The sequence below is a fragment of the Melitaea cinxia genome, chromosome 1, assembly GCF_905220565.1.
Source record: "Melitaea cinxia chromosome 1, ilMelCinx1.1, whole genome shotgun sequence".
Taxonomy (NCBI): Eukaryota; Metazoa; Arthropoda; class Insecta; order Lepidoptera; family Nymphalidae; genus Melitaea; species Melitaea cinxia.
This window is the reverse complement of record NC_059394.1, coordinates 2,149,105-2,172,500: the sequence shown is the minus strand read 5'-3', so window position 1 is coordinate 2,172,500 and position 23,396 is coordinate 2,149,105. Positions and strand designations below refer to the sequence as shown.

The 23,396-nt window shown below is 34.7% G+C and overlaps 5 protein-coding genes across 5 annotated transcripts in view; 2 read left to right on the top strand and 3 right to left on the bottom strand.

Annotated features, from left to right (window-relative positions):
• LOC123665593 (dolichyl-diphosphooligosaccharide--protein glycosyltransferase subunit 2) overlaps positions 1–4,459 on the bottom strand; it is a 10,933-nt gene extending 6,474 nt beyond the window's left edge. Inside the window, exons 1-5 of the mRNA XM_045599907.1 lie at positions 4,272–4,459; positions 3,208–3,389; positions 2,801–3,069; positions 2,099–2,260; positions 1,405–1,552 (exon numbers count right to left, since the gene is read on the bottom strand). Coding sequence (XP_045455863.1) covers positions 1,405–1,552; positions 2,099–2,260; positions 2,801–3,069; positions 3,208–3,389; positions 4,272–4,284 — 774 coding nt within the window. The 5' untranslated portion in view covers positions 4,285–4,459. The remainder of the gene's footprint in view (positions 1–1,404; positions 1,553–2,098; positions 2,261–2,800; positions 3,070–3,207; positions 3,390–4,271) is intronic.
• Positions 4,460–5,649: 1,190 nt separating this feature from the next.
• On the top strand, positions 5,650–6,289 carry LOC123655068 (ATP synthase subunit g, mitochondrial). The gene is made up of 2 exons (XM_045590909.1): positions 5,650–5,829; positions 5,976–6,289. Exons 1-2 carry the CDS (start codon positions 5,790–5,792, stop codon positions 6,233–6,235), a joined length of 300 nt encoding a protein of 99 aa, XP_045446865.1. The 5' UTR covers positions 5,650–5,789; the 3' UTR covers positions 6,236–6,289.
• Positions 6,290–6,541: 252 nt separating this feature from the next.
• Positions 6,542–13,509, bottom strand: LOC123655059 (28S ribosomal protein S29, mitochondrial). The gene is made up of 8 exons (XM_045590899.1): positions 13,407–13,509; positions 13,091–13,304; positions 12,505–12,597; positions 11,658–11,803; positions 10,579–10,739; positions 9,223–9,364; positions 9,042–9,134; positions 6,542–6,781 (listed from the first exon to the last, which is right to left on the bottom strand). Exons 1-8 carry the CDS (start codon positions 13,482–13,484, stop codon positions 6,593–6,595), a joined length of 1,116 nt encoding a protein of 371 aa, XP_045446855.1. The 5' UTR covers positions 13,485–13,509; the 3' UTR covers positions 6,542–6,592.
• A 3,327-nt stretch (positions 13,510–16,836) lies between these two features.
• On the bottom strand, positions 16,837–19,078 carry LOC123665489 (unconventional prefoldin RPB5 interactor 1). The gene is made up of 4 exons (XM_045599816.1): positions 18,925–19,078; positions 18,429–18,672; positions 17,598–18,210; positions 16,837–17,350 (listed from the first exon to the last, which is right to left on the bottom strand). Exons 1-4 carry the CDS (start codon positions 18,952–18,954, stop codon positions 16,888–16,890), a joined length of 1,350 nt encoding a protein of 449 aa, XP_045455772.1. The 5' UTR covers positions 18,955–19,078; the 3' UTR covers positions 16,837–16,887.
• Positions 19,079–19,473: 395 nt separating this feature from the next.
• LOC123670261 overlaps positions 19,474–23,396 on the top strand; it is a 68,112-nt gene continuing 64,189 nt past the window's right edge. Inside the window, exons 1-6 of the mRNA XM_045603804.1 lie at positions 19,474–19,545; positions 19,636–19,733; positions 19,830–19,963; positions 21,226–21,359; positions 21,572–21,666; positions 23,172–23,358. Coding sequence (XP_045459760.1) covers positions 19,474–19,545; positions 19,636–19,733; positions 19,830–19,963; positions 21,226–21,359; positions 21,572–21,666; positions 23,172–23,358 — 720 coding nt within the window. The remainder of the gene's footprint in view (positions 19,546–19,635; positions 19,734–19,829; positions 19,964–21,225; positions 21,360–21,571; positions 21,667–23,171; positions 23,359–23,396) is intronic.

Genomic DNA, 23,396 nt, shown 5'->3' with positions numbered 1-23,396 from the left:
GCACCTGGTCGTCGGCGAGCGCGAGCGCGGCGTCCTAGTGGTGAGTGGCAAGTGTGTCATCACACCACATTACCCTAACACCTAGCGCCTGGCCGCGGCCGCACCTGGTCGTCGGCGAGCGCGAGCGTGGCGTCCTAGTGGTGAGTGGCAAGTGTGTCATCACACCACATTACCCTAACACCTAGCGCCTGGCCGCGGCCGCACCTGGTCGTCGGCGAGCGCGAGCGCGGCGTCCTAGTGGTGAGTGGCAAGTGTGTCATCACACCACATTACCCTAACACCTAGCGCCTGGCCGCGGCCGCACCTGGTCGTCGGCGAGCGCGAGCGCGGCGTCCTAGTGGTGAGTGGCAAGTGTGTCATCACACCACATTACCCTAACACCTAGCGCCTGGCCGCGGCCGCACCTGGTCGTCGGCGAGCGCGAGCGCGGCGTCCTAGTGGTGAGTGGCAAGTGTGTCATCACACCACATTACCCTAACACCTAGCGCCTGGCCGCGGCCGCACCTGGTCGTCGGCGAGCGCGAGCGCGGCGTCCTAGTGGTGAGTGGCAAGTGTGTCATCACACCACATTACCCTAACACCTAGCGCCTGGCCGCGGCCGCACCTGGTCGTCGGCGAGCGCGAGCGCGGCGTCCTAGTGGTGAGTGGCAAGTGTGTCATCACACCACATTACCCTAACACCTAGCGCCTGGCCGCGGCCGCACCTGGTCGTCGGCGAGCGCGAGCGCGGCGTCCTAGTGGTGAGTGGCAAGTGTGTCATCACACCACATTACCCTAACACCTAGCGCCTGGCCGCGGCCGCACCTGGTCGTCGGCGAGCGCGAGCGCGGCGTCCTAGTGGTGAGTGGCAAGTGTGTCATCACACCACATTACCCTAACACCTAGCGCCTGGCCGCGGCCGCACCTGGTCGTCGGCGAGCGCGAGCGCGGCGTCCTAGTGGTGAGTGGCAAGTGTGTCATCACACCACATTACCCTAACACCTAGCGCCTGGCCGCGGCCGCACCTGGTCGTCGGCGAGCGCGAGCGCGGCGTCCTAGTGGTGAGTGGCAAGTGTGTCATCACACCACATTACCCTAACACCTAGCGCCTGGCCGCGGCCGCACCTGGTCGTCGGCGAGCGCGAGCGCGGCGTCCTAGTGGTGAGTGGCAAGTGTGTCATCACACCACATTACCCTAACACCTAGCGCCTGGCCGCGGCCGCACCTGGTCGTCGGCGAGCGCGAGCGCGGCGTCCTAGTGGTGAGTGGCAAGTGTGTCATCACACCACATTACCCTAACACCTAGCGCCTGGCCGCGGCCGCACCTGGTCGTCGGCGAGCGCGAGCGCGGCGTCCTAGTGGTGAGTGGCAAGTGTGTCATCACACCACATTACCCTAACACCTAGCGCCTGGCCGCGGCCGCACCTGGTCGTCGGCGAGCGCGAGCGCGGCGTCCAGCAGCAGCGCGGCGCCGCGCGGCGACGTGACGGAGCGCCGCGACAGCAGGTACGCGCCGAACTTGTGGCGCTGCTCCGCGCTCAGCGGGGACGGCTTCTTCAGCGACTTGTACGTCCTGCAATCAATACCGACCACTTTTAATTATTGTTCCAAGGTCATTTCACTTAATCAAGTGATCGCTTAAAACTTTTTTGTGATATAAATTGTTTCTGGGACATATTAAGGGAGCGTAAAAGGCGAATCACCATAAAATTACATAAAATGTAACAACAATAATAATAATATTCTCTTCGGTGGCTTATTCAGCACCTTGACCTGAAATTAGTAGCCACTACTTTTAAATATTGTTACAAGGTCTCCAAAACTTCTGGACCAATCCCTAAAACCATAAAATTATAAAAGGTTAACAATTTTCTCCAACAACACATCTGACCCTTTAAATAGGGTGACGCTAGGGATAATAAAGAACTCGTTTTAAAATAGGCATCTGACTTTGATCTGATTTATAAAAACTCAATTCATTCTCTGAGGTATGTAATAGTTGTAACAACCTAATTACAATGGAAAATTCTAAAATAATTGCATGTTGAAGTATCAATAACAAAAAGTATGTAGTAGTGTAATTATAGGTAGGTGGTGGTGTGCTTAATATGCATTGTACCTCAATATAGATGTGAGCAAGAAGGAGGTGACGGGCAGACCTCCATCAAAGTGCAGCGCACGACCGTCAGTCTCGTCCGCGGCCAGCAGAGCACTCTCGGCGTGAGTACCCGTCCACGCCTCGCAGCCGATGTGCTCGCATAGAGCGAACAAGTAGCCATAACTGATAGGAAAGAAATAAGAACATATTTTATCAGTAAGTAGGGGGCTAGCACAATTACTATCTATACTAATATTGTAAAGCTGAAGTTCATTTAAACATATTAATTTCAGGAGCTAGTGGTTGAAAAATACTTTTTATGTTGGATAGTCCATTTCTTGAGGAAGGCTATATGCTATATAGTATTTAAGTACCCTATTTTTTCTCAAATTAACACGGGTGAACTACGGGAGTGGTATTATAATGTTAATAGTAACTAGCAACTTGCCTTGACTTTACACAAGTACTATTTACTAAGTTACTTTTTATTTTTATGTAATGCTAGCTGACATGGCAAATTTCACACTGCCATATTTTTTTAAATTTTGCAATAATAATATTGCAGTTGCTAATCGAAATAAAATATATTGTTCGTATTTTAGGTACGACAAAATTACACATGTTTTACATAATTATATAAAAAAATTTATGAGTATACGTCAATTAAAGTAACACTATATTTATTTATATTTCATTATTAGTACTAATAAAATGAATACATACTTAGCTGGTGTGTCATCTTTTTTCAACAATTGAATAAGATTCTTCAAAGCATCCTCTTTATCGAAAACTGTGCCTCTTCCCATGGCCTTCAGTGAGTACACTGCCCAATATATTTCTTGAAGACTTGAATCTTGCCTGTCTAGAACTAGCGTTGGAGCACTAAGTACATTAGGCATAAGTGAATTCTGGCATTCAGACAAAGCTGCTGCATTCGTGATATAAAATACTTGCTCAACATTTTTTTCATCAAATTTATAGTTTTTAATGATCTGAAAGGCATAATTAAATTGAAACAAAAAATGTGCTAAAGTTCTAGTCTGAATTCTTCACTTTTCTCATTTTAAGGTAAATAAGTATAGATTCTCTTTGAAGATTTTTAGTTGAATAACATTTCAAAGTTTACTTACATCACAGAGATCTGGTAATTTGGCTTTAAGTTGTGTAAGGCCTTTTACAGAGTAATAAAATGAACTGATATCATTACTTTTCAATCCCTCCTCAAGTATTCCTTGAAGTCGTTTCACATCTACTGTTCCTTGTAATATTGCATTGCTAACAGCTAATAAACTGAGCACGAATAGTGGTATTACTGCAAAATTCAAATGATATTAAAACCATGAGCGTATTTACCCTTGGGCTAAAAGGGGATCTAAAGCAGCGCAAGCCAGGCATGAGGGGCGGCAAGCCAAGCATATGTACTAGGAACGTGAAACACTTGAAATATGCTTCAGATATTTTCTCTTGGACTCTATTATTTTATGAAATAGTTGGGCAAAAACAGGTCAGCTGAAACATTTAAAAAATCAGTCGATAATTTTATTAATCTATTATTTTCCAGAATGTCAAATTCCTAAAACATACCTGTTTTTATTCCCTTAATTTATGGGCGCCAAATAAAAATTACTCAGGGCGCTAAACGAAATAAAACACCGATGGTTTGTGGGTTAAATTCCTGCTTGGGATGGATATTTGTGTAAGTACAAATATTTCTTTATGGTTTGGATATTTGTCCTAGTGGATCTCCCTACCGTGCCTCGGAGAGCACGAAAAGCCGTCGGTCCCGGTTGTTATCATCAATATCTGATAGCAATCGTTACTTATGTAGGGAATATATCTGCTAACTCGCAGTGGAGCGTGCTGGATTAAACTCCAATCCTTCTCTTATATGGAAACAAAGGCCTACGCCCAGTTGTGGGATGTTACATGCTGAATTTTAAAATACGCCGATGATTAAAACCATCATAAAATGCCGGTGATAGCTTGCTAGGAAGTATGACGTGGCCATAATAAATCGATATCAAAACAATCCTATTAGAACACAAAAAAGAGTAATATTTCAGAATTTTATTAAAGAAATAATTTATAAAACAATAAATCAATAAATTGAACATATTTTTGTGATATCTAATTAAAAAAAATGACCAAGCCACGCGAAGTCGATATGACATGTCATAAAAACAATCATACTCACAACAACGGGACATTGTAAAAAGAAAAACAAACTACGAAAACTAATGTAGCTTCTGTTTCTCTCAAGTAAATGGAAGTTTTTAAGGGCTTCCAATTAAAATTAGAAAATAAATCTATTCATAATATTTGAACGCCGGCTTCTCTTTGACAGAAAATCATCGACGTAGCAGAAAAATGTTGCAACTTTGGTCTAAATTCTAAAGGTGGCTCCACACATGGCTATTTGTGTTTGCTGTTCAGTATTTGTTGTTTTTGACAAAATATTTGACGTACGGGCAAATAGACGATACGACCGTCTACACATGGAGCCAAATATCAAAAAATTAAACATATTTTTTGATATTGGCCTTTGATGTGCCTTGCAAAACCGACAGAAGTTCGGTAAGCCGTATTTGTTATTGGCCATATTTGCCAAATAGGTTAATACGGCAATAAATTTGGCAAATACACTCTCTACACATGGAAGTTATTTGTCAAATATGGCAAATACGCAAACACAAATAGCCATGTGTGGAGCCACGGTAAAATGTAAATCAAAGATGGATGTACTGAATTAGATTAGTGATGCAATCAAGTTTGAATGTTTAAAAACATAGACTGAATAATAAAATATGAGAATATTCATATTTTTCAGCAAGAAATCCAGCCAGCAAAAAACGTTCACAACGTTAAATAAAAGCAAACGATTCTGATGTATAGTCTTATAACTCTTATATGTAGTAGTATGTAACATACAGTGTCTAACAATAAGTATATAAAGGTATAGTGTCTAATGATAGTCTGGTGATGACTGTTGTATTATTGCAGTTTACTATAATTATTGTTATATCCTTCAATAATTATTATATATTTTTTTAAATCTTTGTTAATAAAATACGTGTTATAATAATTTTGTAAAATAGTTCTTTTTATCGAAAAAAAAGTCACAATAAAAAATGTATACCCAAATAATTATTTTCTTTATACCGATTTTTTATCGAATAGAACTTAAAATTAACATTTTATAATAAGGAACTTCGTTTCTATCTGGTGACCCACGACGCCACACGGTTTAATAAAAAACATGTAAAACCATGTTTTTTGTTAACTTCACCTGTATGTTTGTAACCGACTGCCATCCATTTCAAAGGTGCATTAAAACATTTCATTTAAACTTATTAGACTTTTGGAGGACCGATGACAATACACGGTAGATGACGAGGACGCTCACTATTTGACAAAATTCTTCCTTTTTAGTTTGGTTTATTTATAAAATCGCATTTTTATAGTTTTTTAACTATTATTTATTATTATTTTTAAATAAATCATAATTATAGCTCATATAGGGACAGTACTTAAAGTTAAATTGAACGTATAATTTGAGCTATTTAATATGCATTAATTTCTTGACATTGACAATCTGTTAAAACTGATATTTGACAGATTTCTATACTTTGCCCTTACCCTCAGATTTCTGAATACATATTCCAAAATTAAAAAGAAGAGGAAATAACTTCAACTGTTTTAATTAATAACAGCCATGGCCGGTGCAGTCGCTAAATTGCCTTCCTTAATCAACAGTATGTATTTATATTAATTCGGTATTCGCAAATTCGTTAATATTATAGTTATGTAATTTATGTTGAAAATTAAAGGTTATATATTTTGCTAATGAATTACGGATAAATTTAGCAAACATTTTGAACAGATTCTTTTTTTTTTTTAGCGGCACTTGCTAACGCAAGGCCAAAGTTTAACATCTTCATGAAATACGCAAGAGTAGAATTGGCACCACCCAAATTGAGCGAAATCCCTCAAATCAAAGCTGGTATCAGCAAATTGATCAGCAGCGCTAAATCTGGAGCATGGAAACAGCAGACAGTCAAGCAAGCTACTCTTAACACCCTGGTTGGTGCTGAGGTGCTTTTCTGGTTCTTTGTTGGAGAATGTATTGGAAAGCGTCACATCGTCGGCTACAATGTTTAAGCATATTTTAAGAGTCCTGTAGATACTGTGTATGGCAAAGTAAATTATTAAAATTAACCTGTCTATTATTTAAAATATTTTCTAGAATATCACAGTAAAACCTTCATTTAAGATCATAATTTTATATGTAAAATAATAATAGATAATACTAAATAAATTATTTAATTTTATTAAACTTGTAAATAATATGGTCAACTTAAATCTGTCATTGGACAATACTGTAAAAAATAACATTTAAATAACTAAGTCATACTACTTAAATTTTTTTTAAGATGATGGATTCATTTTTTGAATTGAAAATTTTAATAGTAACTAAACATTTATTAACAATATTCTACATAATACAAAAAATTATTCTTATAATGGAGCACACATCTCCATGAATTTGTAAGGGTTGCAGGCGCTGGCAAGCTTGAGTTCCACTTCTGTTTCTGGAGGACCTCTCAACCACAACCTGTCTCTGTAGTAGTTTGCACAGGCAAGGAACTCTCGTTCACTGTATCTTCCTACTTCCACAGGCACGAAGGGGTCTATGTGTTCAAATCCCTAAAATGTTCACATAGTTAAATTAGGTATTATATATTCTGTGATTATAAATAAATAAATATAACATCATCATTATGGATATGAAATTGTTTTTTACCAATTAATATATTTTTAAAGTTATTTATAATACATTCCAGAATAGAACTCTGACTACTAAGTGCTTAAAAATAGGTAGTTTTAATGAATGTAATTAGAATTAATAAAGAGTGTAGCAGTATAAGCACGGGTCAGATGCCCCTGGGGGAATTTATGTCAAAATTTTGATGACGAAATCACCGTGTTAAGAGGAACATTTCCCTAGGTTACCACACCTCTGAATGCGCTAGTTTTTCAAAAAAAATTTTTTTTCAAATTTTGAAAAAAATTTTTTTTTTCTCTTGCAATATAATATTTATTTGTAATTTTTCTACCAATCGCTAGATACACTAAAGAAGCATTAAATAAGGTACTTTTGAAGTCTTCGCAACAATTGATATATCGGAATATCACAAATTCAAAATTTTAAAATTTTAAATCTCACGTATTTTAAGAGACACTATCACGAATTTTTTTGTATAAATAGCCCTTACTACGCTCTATAAAATATATTTTTTTCAAAATTTTTTCTAGGGTAGATCAGTGTTAAAAAAAATATTATTACTATCCTGATATGAATAATTGAGCATCTGAGCAAGTAATACTGCTATAATTTTTAAATGTAATTTTAATATTTACGATATTAATAATTATAACAGTAAGAAATTGATGTGCGATTTTTGTTTTTTATGTTTAATTTTTTTTTTATAATTCTTAATGATGAACTTTTACTTGTTTTATGCATTAAGTTGTATTTCTACTCAAGAGGCACGAAAATTAAAAGATTATTTTAGTCTAAAGAAATTCTTTTAGTTTGTGTTTTATTTGGGAATGTTTTATATGAGGTTAATTTATATGTATATTGTTACTATTTTAGTTCTCGGTTTATTGTTACATTTGTTTCGAGCGAGCATCTAGTCGTCGCTCCCAATACGCGACAAGTTGATGCGTGTTTGTTTACTTTGTTGTTTTCTTGAATTCGCGGTCTAAACGTATGTTTCTTTTGTCTGCTGATACGAAATCATCTTATTACGAAGTTGACTGCCATATAGTTCAAAATTAGTGATTCTGATATAGTGATTCTAATATTTTTATACTGTGATTTTGAATAAAAATAATTTTAAATAAATTATTTAAAACTAACATTTAAAGGCGAAAACTCAGTAATGTAACATAGTGACATTGTATTTAAATAGTAACATTTCATGTGATCTTAGCTATTTATCTTCGTTGATAAAAATGCAGAGTGATAAAAATGTCGCGTATTGGGAGCGACGACTAGATGCTCGCTCGAAACAAATGTAACAATAAACCGAGAACTACAATAGTAACAATATACATATAAATTAACCTCATATAAAACATTCCCAAATAAAACACAAACTAAAAGAATTTCTTTAGACGTAGCTAAAATAATCTTTTAATTTTCATGCCTCTTGAGTAGAAATACAACTTAATGCATAAAACAAGTAAAAGTTCATCATTAAGAATTATAAAAAAAATTTAAACATAAAAAACAAAAATCGCACATCAATTTCTTACTGTTATAATTATTAATATCGTAAATATTAAAATTACATTTAAAAATTATAGCAGTATTACTTGCTCAGATGCTCAATTATTCATATCAGGATAGTAATAATATTTTTTTTAACACTGATCTACCCTAGAGAAAATTTTGAAAAAAATATATTTTATAGAGCGTAGTAAGGGCTATTTATACAAAAAAATTCGTGATAGTGTCTCTTAAAATACGTGAGATTTAAAATTTTAAAATTTTGAATTTGTGATATTCCGATATATCAAATGCTGCGAAGACTTCAAAAGTACCTTATTTAATGCTTCTTTAGTGTATCTAGCGATTGGTAGAAAAATTACAAATAAATATTATATTGCAAAGGAAAAAAAAATTTTTTTTCAAAATTTGAAAAAAATTTTTTTTTGAAAAACTAGCGCATTCAGAGGTGTGGTAACCTAGGGAAATGTTCCTCTTAACACGGTGATTTCGTCATCAAAATTTTGACATAAATTCCCCCAGGGGCATCTGACCCGTGCTTATACTGCTACACTCTTTGATTAAACTAGTTTTACTAGAAAAACACTTTTCAACTAGGCAATTGGTAACATAATATAACTAAGCTTTCATTGTAAATTAAACACGTTGATTTGATAAAATCATAATAACCTTTTTGTAAAGTAAATATTTAGGTAGATAACTTTCTTGATGTTCTAGTGGTACTCCCAGCTGGTCTGCAGTTAAAACTATGACTCCATTTACCTACAAGAAAAAACAAAGATATTATAACTTAAGTCAGAGATATTTATGTAATTGTTTCTTTATTATATTTTAAAAATTTAATATTGACCCAATCATTTTTAGTAAGTTCCATAAAAGAAGATGTTAAAGTGACTTCCTCAGAGGCCACTTTCTTCTTGGTTGGTGTCCTCAATCGTGTTAGAGGTTCGAAAAATGTGTTGAAACCATCAATTGCTACAAATGTCTTGCATCTGAAATAGAGAGAAATATATTTAATGAAACTTAATAAAAACCAGTCTTTTAGTCTAAATTGAAACTATCAGCATTGTTAAATTATCAACATTATAAAGGAAGAAAATATTACTGAAAAAAAAAATACTGACTCATTGGAATATAGATATATTTTTTTGAATCTATAATGCAAGTTTTAATAAATGATGGTTTATTTGAAATCAGGCAAGAATTCAGGAGCCAATAGCACTACAAGGATGTACATAACTTTATAAGTGCTAATTTTTTTTCCAGAAGACAATAATTAATTATAACTTTATATAGGTATACTGAGTGTGAAGCTTTTATTTATTTATTTATATATATAGTAGCTGCGCCCGCGACTTCGTCCGCGTGGAATTTAATAAAAAGCTATTGTTAAGTTCGCAGATTTACAAAAGTACCTAGGTGACCGAGCTTAGCTCGGTATTTTTGGTAAATAGTGTGTTTTGGAAATCAAATTTAAATACGAATTATATTGATAAAATGTAATAATATTTTCCGATATTACCAAACATAATACTTAATAAAAAATATGAACTGGCTATTTAAATAAAAATAACGAGTGCAATTAGAAAAAAAAAAGATGAAATTATAATTGATCCGAAAACATGAGATTTGAACCGTGGTCTTTTCGGCCGATCGCGACCTGCCGATTTCCAATCTGAGCTATTACAACTTTATTGACAATTGCGAAATTTACCTTCTTATTCTAATGATATTGTAGCCATTTTTTCATTGCCTAAAAAGGGAGGAGGGATAAAACGACATTTTTTAACAATAAATCCTAGCTAGATTTATTTATCTCCCCAGAAATCCCCAGCATACTAAATTTCATGAAAATCGTTGGAGCTGTTTCCGAGATTCAGATTATATATGTACAAGAATTGCTCGTTTAATAGTATAAAATGAATAAATTTCTAAAATAAAAGTAGCCTAAGTTACTTCTTATTACATAAGCTATCTACTAGTGAAACTCTGGTCAAAATTGGTCCAGCCGTTTCAGATATTAGCCGGAACAAACAGACAGACAAAAATTATAAGAAACGTTATTTTGGTATATGTACCGTGTATCCATATACATTATATATATGTATATGCATCCATATACATTTAATAAAAAGCGGTTATTTTAATATTACAAACAGACACTCTGATTTTATTTATTTGTATATAGTATAGATGTATTCCTTACTGTTTACTGTTAGAGAGTATTTTAATTTCGTTGACGAGCGCATCGACGACGTCACACGCGTATTTCACACGTGTGATCCCGTGTTCCACAAGTTCAGCTAAAGGTGCCCCTTCTGGTGTAATCTCACGTTTGCTCCACACATATTCTTTTGATATTTTTAACTGTTTGAAAAAATATATATCGTATATAAATACTACCGTACAAAGATGAAGTTTATATATATTTTTAAACACATCTAGAAACATCATCCTATTTAAAAAAAGTTGGTTTAAAAATGCATGTTAATTAAGAACATTAAAAATTTTTAAATATCTATGGTCATCTTAGAACTAGGGGCCGTAGTACAATATAGGCTAATACTAAGAGTTTGGCTTAAGCCTCTCTACATTTTTTTTATGCTACAAATAAATTAGTTGAATAGAAATAATGAAAACTTTATAAAATGATTTGAGTGATTGAAAAGCCATTGAAACTGAATTATTGGGATGTATATCAAAACTTTATACACATTTTTATATCATTTATTTCTTTATATATTTTTTAACCAACTTCAAAAAAGGAGGAGGTTACTCAATTCGACTGTATATATTATATATATATTTTTTTATGTATGTTAATAATAATGTATGTTCGGGGATAACTTCGTCGTTTATGAACCGATTTTGATAATTCTTTTTTTTTTGTTGGAAAGGAGATATCCCTGGTGTGGTACCATGACAAGGAAACCAGGATTTGATGATGGGATCCTCGAGAAATCGAGCGAAACTCTCGAAAATCCGCATAACTTTTTACTGGGTGTACCAATTTTGATGATTTTTAATTTAATCGAAAACCGATATTTATCATGTGGTCACATTTAAATTTCATCGAGATCTGATTACAACTTTTGGAGTAATCTTTGATAATGCGTATTTACTTCACTATTTTTTCGTCTACCTACGTTGTATTACTTGTCGATATAATTGAAGTCGGTTTTTTTTTTCATTTGCTTGCAAACACAATTATGTACAGATGCAAACAAAGAAGTTGCTACAAACTTGAGACAATTTTACTTAAAATATTACAAAATATTTACTTACATCGCTCTTTTTTAAGTGAATTTGGTTTTGCGTCTTAAAATGTAGCAGCCATGCTGCAGCATCAAGGGGCAAATCAACAAAACCTTCATGTGTCAATGAATTAGACATTTCCTTATGGCGAGGCACACGTCGCAACCATTCCGACACTAAAAAATCAATAATAATACAATTTTTTTTATTTAATTTGATGTATTAAAATCATATTTTTTTGTATCTTTTTTGAAAAATGTATACACAGTGTAAATTTAAAATAGCCTCAAGGATATTTACGAATTATATATTTTTTTACATTTACATAACATTTATATTTTACTTTTAATGATAAAAATATTTTAAAATTAAATATATTGAATTTTCAAAGTTGACTCTATTTTTCTTACTAAAAGCTTTTATTTAACTGGCAATGTATTATTGTCAGACCGAAACTGGTTTTTTAGCCGAAAACAAAACCGAAATTTTGGCCTTGGTTTTTTGACCGAAACTGAAACTTAAGGCCGAAGCTTGATTTTTGGCCAAAACAAAATTTCGGTTGTTCCTCAGTAAGTATCTGTTATGGTGGCATCTGAATTGCACTCAATTTTGAAGCATATATCTTCGCGAGATTAACCTATAGGTAAACTAAATAAGTTGATGTGATTGACTAGTTAAAAAAATTTCAAACTAAGTAAATACAAATAATTAAATCTCATGGCAAGCTTTTGTAATATAAATTGTGTAATGACATTATATGTTGAGTGTAAAAGTTTTAAATGAAAAGTTTATTTCAATAACTTAAAATATTTGCATGGGTAATAATAATAATCTCCTCAAATTAATGTTATAAAATATTTTTTTAACAAATACTTACCCCAAGGGACATGAACGATGAGGTAGCCATCTTCATATGCATAATGAAGAAGATGAGCCAGAGTCAAAGATTTACCTGCTCCTATTTCACCATCTGGTAACACTAAGGAATCTATTTACAACAATATAATTCTAAGATTAAAAAAAAGTTTCAAATACATTGCACATGAAACAATACTGTTAAAAAAATTATACATAAAGTTAATTAATATTGTTTATCTAACTTTTTTTTCATCTTTGACTGCTGTGCTTAGCAGTAACACTATCTCTCACCACTAGGGTAAAACTGGAGATCTTTTTTAGAGACAAGTTCTCTTGTCACCTTCAACATAATAACAAATTGTGGTAAATGTTGTTAAAGATTGCCATGAAGAGTATAAAAATGTCCATTGGTTAAGGCTTTATTGGCTGTTGCTTATGACTGTTCAAATAGGTTTGTGTCAAGAGGTACTGTACATTTATTTTTCCAGGAAAATTAATAACTGTCTAGACCAAATTTTAATCAGATTCAAACATTGATTCATTCAAACCTTTTATGAATTTACTCACAAAACTATATAAAAAAAAAAAGATTTTTAAAAGGATACATAACAAATATCGGATGGCTGGTTTGTTTAAATCTGTTGCTTTAATACAGTCCATGATCTCCAAAGCTGGTAGACGGACCATTAGAGTTGTTTCTGTGAAGGTCTTAGTCTGTTTCATGTAGCTTTTGGGAAGGCCCCCGTGGGCAAACAATTGCTTACATAAATCATTGTTCAGAGAGTAAAATAAACCTATCTGGTTTTCATTGTGCTGTGACTGAAAACAATAGCAAATTTAAATTAAGATATGACGAATTATCAATTAATTTTCTATCAAATTTAATATCTATTTACTTACAAAATAATATTAAGTACTTACAGGTGAAGATTCTGTTGTTCTAAATGTAACCGCTTGAGAATAACGTCGCGCTAAAAATCTCATATTACGAGACAGCATTGTGCACAGTATAAATACTGAATGAGTATAATTTTTTTCTTTATTTATACAAAGATAAATTATAAATAATATATCAAAGACATAACCTATAATTCGCCTGCAATTACTATTGCTGTGAGCTGTTTTCTTTAGTTCGTCAATGTCATAACTGTCATATGCAAAGCATAGAAAAATAAAAAAATAAATGATTTTGGAATAACTAAAATGCAATAGCTCTTTTTCCAATTACAGAGCATAATGCGGCTCAGTTAATATATCTTGCCTTATTGTTGTTTATTGTTAACTTATTTACAAATATTAAAATCTGTATTTCTAATGGAATACGAGATAGAAAAATAACTAGGCTAAGATCTAGATTAGGTAAAACCGAATTAGAAAAACCGAATTATGGGGTTTTTGGGTGTGGAGGGTGGAGGGCGTAGGGGAATCTATACAAGGTAACACTGTCACACCTCAAAACCCCATGGTTATGGAGATATCCATGGTTAAAGTTTTGAGGTTAGAAGAAGAATTTAAAGCTATTATAATACCTTTGAGCTCGTACTGTTTGCATTGTGTGACAAATCGACACTTTTAAACAAAATAACGCGTCAGACATAATATTCTAATAAAATAAGTAACATTGCGGGCTAGAATATAGGTTTAGAAATTCGAAAAATACCCAAAACCGAATCGGAGCACCCCACTGTCCACGTGGTCTTGGTCTGTCCTACCCCTAGAGTGTTTTTTTTGTGCCGCGGAGGCGCGAAGGGAGGGCAGCCCTCGCCCGCCGTGCGAAAGCGCGCGAACGAATGCGTAGAGGAGACGGAGCATGAGTGAGCGTGCTTCCGCAGCGCCGGAGCCAAGCGTTCCTCTAATTTTCGAAATACTTCTTCTAACCTCAAAACTTTAACCATGGATATCTCCATAACCATGGGGTTCTGAGGTGTGACAGTGGTACCAGGGGTAGCGTTCCCCACCCCCCCCCATCCCCCACGGTCCCGAAATTCGGTTTTACCTAATCTAAAGCTTCATCAATAACTACATCAATAAATTCATATATTAAAACCAGACTCGGGGCGGCAAGGAGAGTAGATACTGCAAACTGTACCAAGGAGCTACTGTAATTTTTTTTAATATATTCGCTTTATACGTTTTAGCCGGTAATATCCCACTACTGGGCATAGGCCTTTTTCCCTATGTAGGAGAAGGATTTTAGTATATACTAACCCACTTTATAATTTACTGCCGCACTCAGAGACGTTTAAGTTTAATCAAAGAGTCTATATGGTTTAATGATTACTATAAAAAATATATATACTTCAATTAAATTGTATTATACCTGTATTTATACCTGTAAGTATGTAATATATTACAGTTCTTTAGCTATTACGTTATTAATTCTTGCACTGTGTTCCCCGCTATATGACACTCTCTCTCATGAACATTGGTTGACTGGAAGAGATCTCTTCTAGAGATAAGTCCACCTTTGCCATCAACTTTTTTGTATAAATTCTCTGTACATTATTTTTAGTGCAATAAAGTATATAATAATAATAAAGTATATAATTAAATTTAAACGATTACGAACTACAGATTTAAATAAGGCCGCGTTCCACTAAGTGTCCGCAACGCACGCGGCGCTGATTTAGAAAAATTTGTGAATTATTCAAGAAGACTTAGAGAATCAGGACCAAGGCTGTATTTACGCGACTTTTCAGATCCTTTTATGAAATACGCATCTGAATTTTATTCTCGGTATAGGCTTACACCTTATACAGTAAGTAAAACACGTAATATTAGCAATGTTGGAACCTGACCTGAGTCATCGTAAGAAGAGAGGTCATCATCATCAGCTCAAAGACGCCCACTGCTGGGCATAAGCCTCCCCTAAAGCTTTCCACGACAATCGCTTCTGCGCAGTACGCATCCAGCAGCTTCCCGCGACCCTGACCAGATTGTCGGTCCACCTCGCGGGGGGCCTGCCAACGCTGCGGCACCCGGTATGAGGTCGCTACTCAAGAACCTTTCCGCCCCATCGGCCATCGGTTCGTCGAGCTATGTGTCCTGCCCATTGCCACTTCAGCTGTGCAATCCTTCGAGCAATGTCGGTTACCTTGGTTCTCCTACGGATCGGCATTGCCCTCTCCATCGCCCGCTGAGTGACTTTAAGCCTTCTTATGAGGCCTATATTTAGTGACCACGTCTCGGATCCATATGTCATCACTGGCAACACACACTGGTTGAAGACTTTTGTCTTCAGACAGGTACTAGAGGAAGAGAGGTACTAGAGGACTATTTAGTACTCGACCTTACTATGGTCCTACCGCCATTTACTAAAAAGTAACCTTTATCTTTACAGAAACTGAAAGGTAAAGTATAGTCATGGATATTTGCCAACAGTCTGTATCTAGAATTGTAGTTAAAGTGCCTATTGGCTAGTGCCCTATTGGCATGAAAAATGAAAGATTTTTTTAAGTTCCTTACAACTCAAAGTGATGTAAACAAAGTAAAGCAAGGGTTTTATGATATCGCTGAATTTTCAAATGATTGGGTGTATCGATTGTGTACACGTATTAAAATAATTTAAATTTACATTTTTACATGCAGAAACATCAACCTTTTATCAATATTGGCCTCGTTCCACTAAGCTCCATTCCATTCTGCTGTGCCACCTAAGTCCTGTGGTCGTCCCGAGCGATCACTCGACGTCATAGATGACGTCACTGTACCCAACCATATCGCTCACAAAATATAGGTGGGTCAGTTGGCTTTCATTAAAATGTGGCGGGAATTAAAAAAAAAAACAACTGTCAATGTCACATTGTGAAAGTTATCTTTCATTCGATTATGCAAAAACGCAACGATAAATTCTTGGGAATCCACGTTGAATTAAGTTTTACTCTAATCCATGCGAAATATTCCCAACAACACAACCCTCGCAGCTGCATGGTTTTACCATGCTGCCATATTGCGAGCACACAACTGATACCTGACACTTGACAGCGCCTAAATATGCGTTCCAGTTATAAAATTCGCCTATAACGATTGCGGTTTTTTTTACGTTAGTGGAACAGAAAAATCAACAGTCGTAATCGATGGCGTTGTGGACCTTAGGTGGAACGCGCACATTCTATCGAAAAAGCATTAAAATTTACGTTGACGGTTGATTACAATTATACATTTATTTTACTTACGTCGTACTTATAGTATATAGTAATTGCATGCGAAAAAGTCACCTCCCGCCCCTCCCGAACACTTGTCACTTAAATCTGTCATTAACAAACGAATAGGTACAATTATGCCTCTGGGATGTGATGATAATTAAGGGATTTAATGTAAACTTTGAATAAAGGGGTAGTACAAAAAAAGGTTGGGGTTATAATTGTCTTTTATTGAAATGTATGAAAATTCAAAATTAAGATTACGTTTTTTGTTGCTGTCTTCTCTTTTTGAATAGACTTGTAGGTCTGTTGTCACTATCTACTTTTATTTGATTCTGATCTGTGATTTCTTTAACATCTTTTACATGAATGGTTTGGTTTTCTGGTTTTTCTATTACAGGACTTACAGGTTGTGGGTCTTCGAAAATATAATTATTGTTTTCAACATTAAGGTCAATTTCATACTTAGATTTTCTAAGAATTGATGTTGTTTCTGTAATAAACAAATTTGAATAAGCCTCATAGATATCACTAGGTTTTGTGATTCCTTTATCTGATTTGTAAGGTTCTTTAGATGGTTGAACATCTGAATGTTTAAATATTATTTCTAACGTCTCACTGTCTTCATCAGCAAATGTAATGCTTTTTTTAATTTTAGGAGATGCTTCAATTTCTTTTACTTCTGTTTCATCTTCACTACTACCTTCTATCATATCTTCCAACCTGAAACCACAATTTAAATACATTTTAATAACATTCATAGTAATTTCTAGATTTCAATAATATAACTATATTTAAGAGAAAGTTTGAATACAAAGAGTGTCAAATAATTGTAGAGAGAATAAGGTAAGATAGTATGGACATACTTCAATTGTAAATTATGTAAAAAAAATGTCAAGTTAATCTCTGTCCTTTCTCCTATAATTCTAATAGTTACATATAATGTTATTGTATTTGACAAATTATATACCTATTCATTTCGTCTTCGACTTCATCAAGCTGCTCTATTTCATCTAACCTAGATAGTAAATCCTCCTCAGTTTTAGTTTGTGTTCTTTCTCTGTTTTTCATCTCATTTAATTTGCTTTCCAACATTTTTTGTCTGTCTATAACTTGCTGGATCAGGCCTATCTTGGGTGCTTGTTCTGGAATGGTTTTTATGATGTGAGCTTCCGTTTTTTCTAAGTCTGTTTGAGTATTACTGACATCATCTACCTTAATAATGAAGGAGTCAAAACTGTTGTCATCACTTTCTGGTTCGTTTTCCTCTGTTTTCTCATAATCTCTTGTATTCTCATAATCATTTTCTAATTCTTCTTGTAACTCTAGTTCTTCTAATCTTAGCCACAGTTCATCGTCAGTGATTTCATCCTGGCTGGCAACTTCCTGTTTTTTATCTTTACTCTGATTGTATTTCTTTACTCTCTCTCTGTGTTGTTTTCTCCAAGCTTGATCCTCTTCTTCAGTACAGGTTTCAATTATATCTTGGCCAGGATTACCATAAAGATTCTCTTTACCAAATGAAATCTGACTTTCAAGATAATTTTTTTCTTTATTGTATTGTTCTAGTTTAGATTTTGCATCTGTTGGAATAAGTATTGTATTGAATAATGTGAATGGATATTAGGAATAACTTTTTCAAATACATTTGAATAGCAGAAAAGTATATACACACATAACTTCTGAATCACTGTACTAAACTATTGGTTATCCACCAGGACAAGCTCTATATATATTAAAAAAAAAAATGGCAGTATGAAGTTAAGACAGCTAGTTTAAAATAAATATTTGTTAATGATACCTGCAATTCTACGTTGCCTCAACACTTCAGCCTGTTTTACAGAACATTTAGCGAAGTAGTCTGCTCCGAGTGCAACGGTCACTTCATTAGTATGCTGAAGAGCTCCTCTAAATAGAATCTTGTTTCCTATAGGAACTAGTATTGGCACTTTTAATTTTTCCGAATATACACTAAAGTCAAGAGCTTCGAGGTTTTGTAAATATTGTTCCCAAAAACAAATATTTCGGTCGTTTTCAACCAAACTCTGTAAAGAAAAATATAAATTTTTTAGTAAACTAGCGACCCGCCCCGGATTCGCACGGTTGCAAGAACTATCAGTGTTCCTCTACTATATTATGCATGTTATAATACATATAAACCTTCCTCTGGAATAACTCTATTTACTAAAGAAAACCACATCAAAATCCGTTGCGTAGTTTTAAAGATCTAAGTATACAGACAGCGGGAGCATACTATGTAAAGATTAGCGACATTCTAAGGTGTCTAGAATACTCACTTTTCTATATACATCACTTAGAATATTCATTGTCTTAAATGTTTGAAAATAATTATAAATCACGCTTAATTTAAAACCAAACTGAACTATATACAGTATTGAACTACAGAAACATATGACTTTGACAATTTCTGAATTAGCCTGTACTTCATTCTCAAAGCTTGACAGTCTAGTTTCAGTTTTAAAATTAAGGTGTAGTTTCTTATAGTTAATAGGTTTGATTTATTACAATTTTGCCCTTTCGATACTCGTATTTGTTCATGTTTATTATTAACTTCTTGGTTATATATCCATTTTTTTACGAAATATCCTCGAAATGTTGTAATTTGAGTTTTCATAGATTGATATCAATGAAAATAATCAATAATTTAATTTTAAGACGTAACTACTGTGTCACTTGTAATGCCAACAAAGAAGTACAACAATTCAATACAGTACCTATATCATAAATTAATTGCTGAAAATCTGTATAATATATTAATATGTAATAAAATATATATACATTTTTCAATAATTATATGGTGCGGTTAATTAAATAATAAACCCGCAATGTCTGAAAATAAATCAATTTTGCATGAACTTTATGTGTTTTCTGAATGGAAACCCGAACCAGAATATTTGGTAGGCTTATAAATTTTAAATATTTCATTATATATATTTATATTCATTTTTAACGAAAGGAAAATTCACTAGTCATGATTTTATTTTTAGCAAAAGCCTGACAGTATATTGCCAGAGAATATATCGAGCTTATGGCGATGGTTAAAGTTTTTTGGAGCAAAGAAAAGTTTAATTGATAGTATAACTGCGTAAGTAGAGAAAAAAAATTAAGTTGAAATTGTTAAATTACAAATGACAGTCTTTTTTATTTAATTAATTATGTGTATTTTTTTTAAATAAAAAAGGCATAAAGAAAAGCAACAGAAATGGCATATAGCTTTAGGAGATGAAGGGAAAGTCATAGCAGTTCTAACAGACAATATATTAGAAATTCGAACTAAGAGATCAGAGTATTCCACAATTGCAGCTAGGACTACAGGTAAAAAAAAAAAAATATCTTCCTCTTTTAACATACTTTTAATATTGAAAAAATTATTAGTGGAGATCACCCTATTAAACAAATTGGTAAAGCTTTAGATTAGGTAAAACCGAATTTCGGGACCGTGGGGGGATGGGGGGGAGAGGGTGGGGAACGCTACCCCTGATACCACTGTCACACCTCGGAACCCCATGGTTATGGAGATATCCATGGTTAAAGTTTTGAGGTTAGAAGAAGAATTTCGAAAGTTAGAGGAACGCTTGGCTCCGGCGCTACGGGAAGTGCAGCCCTTCCGCCCTTGCGTGCGGAAGCACGCTCACTCATGCTCCGTCTCCTCTACGCATTCGTTCGCGCGCTTTCGCACGGCGGGCGAGGGCTGCCCTCCCTTCGCGCCTCCGCGGCACAAAAAAAACACTCTAGGGGTAGGACAGACCAAGACCACGTGGACAGTGGGGTGCTCCGATTCGGTTTTGGGTATTTTTCGAATTTCTAAACCTATATTCTAGCACGCAATGTTACTAATTTTATTAGAATATCATGTCTGACGCGTTATTTTGTTTAAGTGTCGATTTGTCACACAATGCAAACAGTACGAGCTCAAAGGTATTATAATAGCTTTAAATTCTTCTTCTAACCTCAAAACTTTAACCATGGATATCTCCATAACCATGGGGTTTTGAGGTATGACAGTGTTACCTTGTATAGATTCCCCTACACCCTCCACCCTCCACACCCAAAAACCCCATAATTCGGTTTTTTTTTGTACGGAGCATGAGTGAGCGTGCTTTCGCACGCAAGGGCTGCACTTCCCGTAGTGCCGGAGCCAAGCGTTCCTCTAACTTTCGAAATTCTTCTTCTAACCTCAAAACTTTAACCATGGATATCTCCATAACCATGGGGTTCCGAGGTGTGACAGTGGTACCAGGGGTAGCGTTTCCCACCCTCTCCCCCCCCATCAAATTATTTTATTTCCAGTATAAAGTGAACCAGAAAGATAAAACTTTTATGATAAATTTTAGAAAGCCTCTTTATAAAGATTTTTATTTAAATTGTGTAATTTAGTTAATTTAATTTAGTGGCTTTGCTACTACATGGCATTTTTATTTTTGAAAAAATAAAATATACCTAATAAACTTTTTTGAATTATGTAACTTATTAAATTAGGCAGTGGTCCTAAGCACAATGTATAATCAACTTAATAAAAGGGTTCTGAATTGCTATAAGTTAACTTTTTTTTTTATCCTTTTGGAATATTCTTACAGTGGCTCGGGATGCCTACTCACAATGGAGAAAAGTAGTGTGGAGTCCTGATTGTTCATTCTTAGTCATAGCTTATGGCAATGGTGTTGTAAGCTTCTTTGATTTAACAGCATCCAATCTTTTCAACATTCCTGCTGTAAGTTTAAACAATTATTTGTTTGTTTTTTTTTTTTTTAGCTTAAAACCTTATTGAGTGAATATAAACTTTCTACGCAGGTTTTAAGGATTGTAGTTAAATTAATGTATAAGAAAAACAAATTTTGTTATTGTATATACATTATAATACAAATGATTTTATACTGATTATAATTTTTTATGTTATGTTAAAAGTTTTTTTTTAATTCACAGGATTGTTCTAAGCCAGGAGGCTTAGAATGTACAGACAACACACATGCAGTTTCTGACATTATATTTATGCCACTTAGAGTTAAGGATACAAAATGGTGAGTTGTAAATATTGGTATTATTTACGTTTATTTCAGAATTTTTGTTTCTTAATAGAAATTCTTCTATATCTATATAAAAAAAAGTGAATGTTGCTAAGCGCATAACTTGAGAATGGCTCGACCAATTTGGCTTATTTTTTTTTTTGTATGTTCCTTAAGGCCCACGGAAGTTTTTAAAATAAAAAATTTATTAATAACTTTTGGTCTGTCCAGGCAGCTAGTTATTATATAAAATAATGTCAGTAACATCTATACATAATATAATAAAATGGTAGGAAAGTCAAAACTGTACATTGAATATTTTTTTAAAAGAATACTTGGGGTGTGATCTACAATCGATACCGCAGCCAAAAATATAGTTTTTAGAATTTTTGTCTGTTTGTCTTTTTGTCTGTATGTAAATGGGGATACACTCTAAAAGTACTGCATGGATTTACTTCAAATTTGGCACGAATATTATGAAGAAGGTGGGTCGGCATATAGGCTGCAAATTATCACGCTATCACCTACGGGGATGAGCAGTGAACCTTTATTTCTTCAATGCATTTTGTAACAACGTGTAATCTAACGACGCATATTTGAATGTTGTTATTATGTTAATAACCATGCTATAAGCTAACTTCATACTATAAATAAAGACATTCTGTAGTATATTTAGCATTGCACCCGCTCGAAGCCGGGGCGGGTCGCTAGTAATAAAAAGCTAATGCTTGTTAACTGACTTAAACAAAAGAGGTTTTTCAATTTGACCATATATCATTTAAAATCGAGGGAAACACGAAAAAAATTTCCGCGTAAATTTCTACTGAGTGTGCCGATTTTGATAATTTTTAATTTAATTCAAAGCTGATGTTTATCATGTGGTCACATTTAAATTTCATCGAGATCTTATTACAACTTTTGAAGTACTCTTTGATAATCCATATTTACTTGACTAATTTTTTGTCTATCTATGTATTTTGTTTTTCATTTGCCTGCAAACACATTATTGAAAATAACACATATTTGAAATCGCTTAAAAAAACATGCTTTCCAATACATATTGTAAGATCAGGGTGCTTACTCAATACAGTTTAATTTTTTTTAATGGAGTTAAACAAAATTTCAATAAAAATTTATCTAGTTTTTTTATAGATATATATGTATTTGTGTATGTATGTACATGTATGTATATGTGTATGTATATGTGTATGTATATGTGTATATCTGTATATATGTATGTGGTGTACATGTACGTATTTGAGTATAATATGTTCATGTGTATGTTACATAACATTTTTGCGCCCCATCCCTTCTTATTTAGTCCTCTGCCCAAAGGTTGCCTGAAAGAGGTCACTGTATTAGCGATAAGGCTGCCTGTTGCAACTTATGCAAATTCTATTTGTATATATCATTTTTAATATTGTTAAAACCTTGTATTGGTGTGTGAAAGTTTAAATAAAATAAAAATAAATAAATAAAAGACAGAAAGAGATTTTTGTATAATATAATCTGTGGTGTAGGAACTGGGAGGTGGTGGTGGTGACGTTCGACGGGCAGCTGCGCGGCTACCTGGTGTCGCAGACGGAGGGCTTCAAGCTGCACCACACGTTCCGGTTCGCGGGCGGCGTGGCGGCCGCCTGCTACTGCCGCCCGCACGCCTCGCTCTACGTGGCCGGCGTGCCGCGCCCCGCCCGGGCCAACAGAGACGTAACTCACACTTACCGACACTTAACTAACACTTACCC